General features: G+C 42.0%; 1 protein-coding gene across 1 annotated transcript; it reads left to right on the top strand.

Moving 5' to 3' along the window:
• The first annotated feature begins 5,910 nt into the window (after positions 1–5,910).
• LOC124257539 lies at positions 5,911–7,497 on the top strand. Its single transcript, XM_046691639.1, has one exon. The coding sequence runs from the start codon at positions 5,911–5,913 to the stop codon at positions 7,495–7,497; it is 1,587 nt and encodes a 528-aa protein (XP_046547595.1).
• Positions 7,498–7,862: the final 365 nt, after the last annotated feature.

Raw genomic sequence — 7,862 nt, forward strand, 5'->3', positions numbered from 1 at the left:
GCCGACAGAGTGTTTCATGGGCCATTTATCACAACAAAGGATCAAACGCTTGTTTTCATTACTATTATTGCTGCCATGGACTGGTATACCGGTTGTTATAACAGTCAGACAGCAGTTATCACTGGCTACTAGGAGTTTTGCCGATAGCTCAGTGAGTATTGGTCCGGTTAGTGATGTTTCTGGACACTTTCTTCTAACTTAGAAATAACCATTGTCTAAAATATTTACATATTTTAGGTCCCCAGACCTCGAAATTTAAATCACCTCGTCTCAAACCTCGAAATTTTAATACCTTGAAAATTTCCCGGTATACGGTATATAGGTACATGCTGTGCTCAGAGCTCATTAGTTCTATTCGACACAATCACGATGAAAGGCAACCACAAGAGAATCAAGGCACAGTTCAGCAAAGGCCATACTCCCTGGAACAAAGGTCTCACCCTTGAATCGGAAGAGTCTGAAAGTACCTCTCCACCCCAAGTACCCAGGACTGTCACTAGGTTGAGTGCAAAAGACTTGTTCTGTCACATGTGACAAGTTTGTATGTATTCTGTTTTAGTAACCCGTGTTAGGGTTAGGTTTGGTTTTTGGTAGCCCATGCTTGTCGTAGAGGCGACTAATGGGATCGGGTGCTCAGGCTCGCTGACTAGGTTGACACGTGTCATTGGTTCCCAATTGCATGGATCAATGCTTATGCTGTTGATTACTGGATTGTCGGGTCCAGACTGTTGTTTTCAGACCGCTGCCATGTAGCTGGAATATTGCTGAGTGTGGCGTAAAACTCACTCACTCACTTATGTATTTGCAGTATGTTCTGCACAATTTATTTTAGTGGTATGCACTGCACAATCTTCTGTGTCGCAACTCACCGGAAGATCCTGGTTTTAGGTTTCAGTTTGTTATGGATCGCACACGCGATGTTTTTTAGTAATTTGGGTTTAAGGCATTGCATGCCAAACTATAGTTCCCCATGGTGTAAGTACACACTCAATATGTTTGATAGTGTTTTGCAGTACATTGTAACCCATATCTCTATCATTTAATGTAAATTTGGTTCGAATTTCTATCAGACTCTTTCAGAGTTTATGCCATGTGCTTTTTTAAACTGAATGAAGCATTCATAGAATCTCTTTCTGCTAACTTTGGCTGGGAAAACGTGTGTATTTTGGCCCATGTGTTTAGAACTTTAGATTGTAATATGTTTTGGCAATATAAGTAATTATCTGTTTTCTTATTGTAGCAATTTACCACACGATTGAGGAATAAAAAAGCTTACAGCACAGTAAATTGACCACGACCTCTTCTGGAGTTGAAGACATTGGGAATTGTCAGTATTGGGACAGGACCATTACTGGAAGCAGACAATAATTTTGAAAGACAATTTCTGAGTATGGAACGCCACACTGGCCCAAAATTATTAAATGAAATAGTGATATGAACATTATTCATGAACATATCTACAAAGAATTGTGTTGATATACAGACACATGAATATGGCAGAGGGTAAGCCTTCGGATTCAAATATGGATGAGTCATCATCACAAGTTGTTGATAGTGAGGAAGTTCTTGATAGTGGTGACGTTCAAAAGCGAAAAAGAACATTAACTGATAAAGGTCAAAGTTTATATGAATCACACAGACAGGATTTTAATGATAAACTAGACTCAGCTTGGCATGTTGTTGCTGTGCAAATAGACAACATCAGGAAGGGTGAATTGGATCTACAGACATTAAGAAAATATGAGAAAGACTTGAGAAGCAATTTCGACAAACTAAGAGACATTTTCATTGATTTTGTTGCTTTCCTAAACAGAACTGGTACGGAAGAAAGTACACTTGACTTTAACATACTAAAGGATACATTTAGTAGTTTTGCAATGCAAATGGACAGTGCTGTTCGTGACATTGATACACATATTGACAATGCAGTAAGGGAAAGGTCTGTGCCTTCACATGCATCTGGTTCACAAAATTCACAAGCCAGTTCTTACATGGCAAGGAAGTTGGCCAAAGCGGAAGCAACAAAGGCTGCTATAGATTATGCAGCAAAAGAAGCAAGTCTACTAAGACAAAGTGCTATTATTGATGAAGAAAATGAAGTCGCCGCAGCCCAAGCAAAACGAAGATTGGCTGAACTTGAAGCAGACCGCCATTTCCTACAACAACAGAAAGCTGCAGCTGAGGCAGAAGCTGAAGTAAAAGCCCTGCAGGCGGTTGGACAACAAATTTCTCTTCCAGAGGAAGATCCAAGAAAGCGGACACAGGCTTATGTCAAAAATTAAAGTCAGACAGAGTACAATTACCCTAAACAGCACTACAATCATGAGACTGCAGAACAGATGAGTGATCGCGATGAAAACACAGGTGTGAAATCTTATCAACTTAACCCAAACGCTGAAGTTTACACACCCACACATCAAGCAATGGACATTTCACGTTTCCTGTTGAGGAAAGATCTACTGTTCTCACGGCTCTGCAGCTGTAACGACCAGCCAGAGGCATACCGCACCTGGAAGGCAGGATTCCTAAGCGTAATGGAGGACATGAGTGTTTCGCCAAGTGAGGAGCTCGACCTGATGGTGAAGTGGCTAGGTCCAGAATCAGGAAAACATGCATTAAGTATTAAGACTGCGAATGCTCACAACCCTCAGGTAGCTGTCGAACTGCTATGGCAGCAACTGGATGAGCGATATGGTGCTCCTGAAATGGTTGAAGCATCTCTGAAAGCTCGGCTAGCACGCTTTCCAAAGTTGACTATTAGAGACAATAAGAAACTTTATGAACTGTCAGACTTAGTAAATGAAATAGAGTCGGTGAAAGTTGTGAGAGATACAGCATTTTGCTTGCATATTTTGATTCATCAGTAGGAGTTATCCCTATTGTTCAAAAACTGCCTCATTCATTGCAAGAAAAGTGGACAAGCCACGCCACTAATTATAAAGATAAGCATAATGTCTCATTCCCTCCCTTCTCTGTGTTTGTAGAGTTCTTGCGAAGAACAAGCAAAATGAGAAATGACCCTAGCTTTGCATATGAAACTGGCTCAAGTGTACCGCACACACAAGACAAATCTCTATCTACATTCAAACAGGTGCGCCCCTCTGTCAATTCGAGGAAGACTGATGTCGCAGAGAGCAAATCTGCAGACAGCCAAACTTTGTGTCCGCTACACAAAACAAAACATTATCTAAATCAGTGCAAGGCTTTCAGAATGAAGGAGTATGAGGAAAGGAAAGACGTTTTGTGAAGAAATCGCATTTGCTACAAATGCTGTTCATCTACTGAGCACATAGCAAAAATGTGCAACAAAGCAGAGAAGTGTGGGGAGTGCAATAGTCGTACACATGCTACAGCGCTTCATGTTGTCAACTACCCAAAAGGTAATCGTAGTCCCACATCGCCAAGAGATAATGGCGGGGAGCATGAACAGACTTTCAGGAAAAGTACACAAAATGACCCCATTTCAATAAAGTGCACTCAGAATGTAGGAACGGGTTCAGTGGAAAGTCTTGTGCCAAGACGGTTCTTGTAAATGTACACCCCAAGGGGCAACCAGACTTTACAGTGAAGATGTATGCTTTGCTCGATGACCAGAGTAACTCAACTTTGGCATGAACAGAGTTCTTTGACGCATTCAATGTGAAATGCGATGAAATACCTTATACACTCTCTTCATGTTCAGGTGTGATAGAGACTTCTGGAAGGAAAGCATCAGGTTTTATTGTTGAGCCTCTTGATTGTAGTAGCAGTCTTGAACTTCCAGCAATTATCGAATGCAATTCTATACCCAATCAGAGGGATGAAATACCCACTCCTGAAGAAGCGAGCCACTACTCGCATCTCAACGATATTGAAAGTTTCATTCCTCCAATAGACAATTCATGTGATATTCTTTTGCTCATCGGACGGGACATGATCCAAGCGCACCATGTTTATGACCACCGCATCGGGCCAGGTAATACACCATATGCACAAAAATTACCTTTGGGTTGGGTAATTATTGGTGAGAGTTGTATCGGCAAGATACACAAACCAGACTTTGTGAATGTCAGTAAGACAAATCTTCTACCAAGCGGAAGACCTACAGTCTTCAAACCATGTCCAAACTTATTTAGTGTGAAAGAACTGTGTGCACCATGTTGTATGCAGCAATGTGAAAACTCTATTGGACACACAGTGTTTCATCAAGGCAAAGATGATGACAAACCCGGATTGTCTATTGAAGATCAGCAATTTCTTCAAATAATGGACAAAGAAATGTACAAAGGGAGTGAAGGTAACTGGATTGCACCACTTCCATTCAAGTCGACCAGACCCGTTCTCCCAAATAACAGATGTCAAGCCATGAAACGAGCAAGGACACTAGATAGAAGTATGAAACAGGACTCTGTTAAGAGACAGCATGTTATGGACTTCATGGCTAAGATTTTTGACAACCATGCGGAAAAAGCCCCACCCTTGAAAGAAAATGAAGAATGCTGGTATTTGCCATTGTTTGGTGTTTACCACCCAAGAAAACCTAATCAGATCCGTATGGTATTCGAGTCTTCTGCTCCATACAAAGGTGTATCATTGAACAATGTTTTGTTACAAGGGCCTGACATGATAAACAGTCTTCTCGAAATTCTTCTCAGGTTTCGAAAACATCAGGTGGGAGTAATGGGAGACATACAGCAGATGTTCTATTGCTTCCAAGTCAGAGAGGATCACAGAAATTATCTACGATTTTTTTGGTATGAAGATAACAACCCAAACAAGGAGCTGACTGAGTACCGAATGAGGGTACATGTCTTCGGTAACCGCCCATCTCCAGTCATAGCAGCCTATGGTCTACACAAAACTGCAGAAGAAGCCAGAGACATGTTTGGGGAAGATGTGGTGAACTATGTCAAAAGTGACTTTTATGTTGATGATGGACTTCTGTCAAAACTCACTGCAAGTGAAGCGGTCAATCTCGTGAAGAGAACGCAGCAAGGTTTGAAAACCTTCGGTAACATTCGACTGCACAAGATCATTTCAAATAATCATGAAGTGATGAAATCCTTCCCCAATGATGACTTGGCCAAGGATTTGAAAGACTTAAACTTTGACGGCGACAAACTTCCGCTACAGAGGAGCCTCGGAATGTTGTGGGATGTCAAGACCGACACGTTCACATTCAGATGGTCAGGTGAGAAGAAGCCGTACACAAAGCGGGGTGTCCTCTCAACCATCAATAGTGTGTATGATCCCATGGGATTTGTTGCACCAGTTATCATTCAAGGAAAGGTGTCCTCAGGGAGTTGATAAATCAGGAGGTTGATTGGGATGATCCCCTACCAAGTGAATATCAGGAGGAATGGGAAAGCTGGGGAGACTCTTTAAGTGCACTGGAACAGCTGAACATTCCTAGAGCATTTTTACAACTCACCTTTGAAGAAACTTAGAAACAAGTACAAGTGTACGCAGATGCCTCAGGAAAAGCAATTTCAGCTGTGGCATATCTCGTTGGACAAAATGAAAAAGGATCAGAAATCGGTTTTCTCCTTGGAAAATCAAAAGTTGCTCCAGTGCATGGACATACAATTCCTCGTCTTGAGTTATGTGCATCTGTATTGGCAGTAGAAATAGGGAGCATAGTATGTGAGAGTCTAGAAGCGCCATGCTCATCTGTTCAATACTTCACAGACAGTCGCATTGTACTTGGGTACATTTCTAATGAAATTAGAACATTTCAAGTGTACATAGCCAACAGAGTAGCTACTATCAGAAAGTTTTCTTCTCCACAGCAGTGGAACTATGTTGAGACAGGTACAAACCCAGCAGACTGTGGAACAAGATTCATGCCGGCAACCATAATAGGAGATAGCAAATGGCCCGTCTCAACTCCCTAGGAAATCAGACACCACAGAGACAGTGATCAGCCCTAACATGGATCAAGACTATGAATTACAAAGTGAAGTAAGGTCATGTGTCACAAAGGTTGACAAGTCACAACCACAATTTGAAACTCAGCGTTTTGAGAGATTTTCGGATTGGAAGAAACTTGTATGTGCTATAGTGGGACTCCAGAGTATCGCACGCGATAGACATCACATCTCTCCAAGTGCCTTTTCAAGTGCATATGCTTACATCACAGCTGAAAACTTCATCATTCGTCAAGTTCAGTGTGAATACTATGCTGTAGACATACAGCGCATCCACTCTAAAATGTCCATATTGAAGGACAGCCCACTCTATTCATTGAATCCATTCGTTGACGAAGACGGAATGCTCAGGATAGGTGGCCGTCTCAACAAAGCAGAATTAGAAGTTGGCTTAAAAAATCCACTGATCATACCTGGTCGTCATCACATAGCGCTACTTCTAGTTCGCATGTACCATGAGCAAGTGAATCATCAAGGACGTCACTTCAGGGAGGGAGCCGTTAGAGCTGCGGGCCTGTGGATCACCAGTGGCAAGCGCCTAATAAACTCTGTGATTTTCAAGTGTGTGAAGTGTCGCAAACTGCGAGGCCGAGGCGCTGAACAGAAGATGGCAGATTTGCCAGAGGATCGCCTAACTCCATGTCCTCCATTTACTTTTGTACGCGTGGACACATTCGGCCCATGGTCCGTCACCACACGACGCACCAGGGGAGGACAGGCAAATAGCAAGCATTGGGCTTTGTTGTTCACTTGCCTTGTCATCAGAGCCGTCCACATAGAGGTGATAGATGAGCTGAGTACCTCGGCTTTTATCAACATGCTGAGGCGCTTCATATCCATCAGAGGCAAAATGAAGGAATTCCGTTCGGACAGGGGCACAAATTTCACTGGAGCTTGCAGTGTTCTCAATGTGAATGTCATAAATGTAGAGGATGAGCCAATTAAAAGGTTCCTGTCTGATAACAAGGCTAGTTGGATCTTCAATCCACCTCAGGCATCCCATATGGGAGGTGTATGGGAGAGGATGATTGGAGTAGTGAGAAGAATCCTAGACTCTATGCTAGCAAATGTGTCTCATAGAAATCTCACTCAGGATGTGTTGACAACACTAATGGCAGAAATCTGTGCAATTGTTAATGCAAGACCAATAGTACCAGTTTCCTCGGACCCTGAAGTTCCAGGTATATTAAGTCCCTCTTCTTTGTTGACGCTCAAGTCAGATCATGCGGAGAATCTTGTGACAAACTGTAACATGACAGATTTGTATCAGTCTCAGTGGAGGCTAGTGCAAGCACTCGCTGAACAATTTTGGTCAAGGTGGAAAACTGACTATCTTCATACCCTACAGGCTAGACGTAAGTGGTTTGACAGTAAACCTAACATTGAGCAAGGTGATGTTGTTCTTCTGAGAGAAAAGGACACTGTTCGCAATGAATGGCCTATTGGACTGGTCGAAAATGCCATTCAGAGTGAGGATGGCAAAATACGAAAAGCTGTTATTCGTGTTATCCGCAAGAACTCTGTGTTGAAACTAACTCGCCCAATCACAGAACTTGTGTTGCTGATGAAAGTATCAGCAAATGATAAGTGACTTATAAATTTTAAACGCACAAAGGCTTTGAGAAGTTTAGAATATATTGCATTTTCTTAGGATTTGGAGTAATCTTAAGAGATGATGGACATCTCTTGTAGTTTATTATACATGCTTTTGAATGTTTTGATGTATTGTATTAATTTGGTGAATTATATGATATCTTTCACAAGGTATCAAACGGGGAGTGTTCTGTCACATGTGACAAGTTTGTATGTATTCTATTTTAGTAACCTGTGTTAGGGTTGGGTTTGGTTTTTGGTAGCCCATGCTTGTCGTACAGGCAACTAATGGGATGGGGTGGTCAGGCTCGCTGGCTAGGTTGACACATGTCATTGGTTCCCAATTGCATGGATCAATGCTTA

This window comes from Haliotis rubra, unplaced genomic scaffold (genome assembly GCF_003918875.1).
Source record: "Haliotis rubra isolate DU_JTF1 unplaced genomic scaffold, ASM391887v1 Scf665, whole genome shotgun sequence".
Classification (NCBI taxonomy): Eukaryota; Metazoa; Mollusca; class Gastropoda; order Lepetellida; family Haliotidae; genus Haliotis; species Haliotis rubra.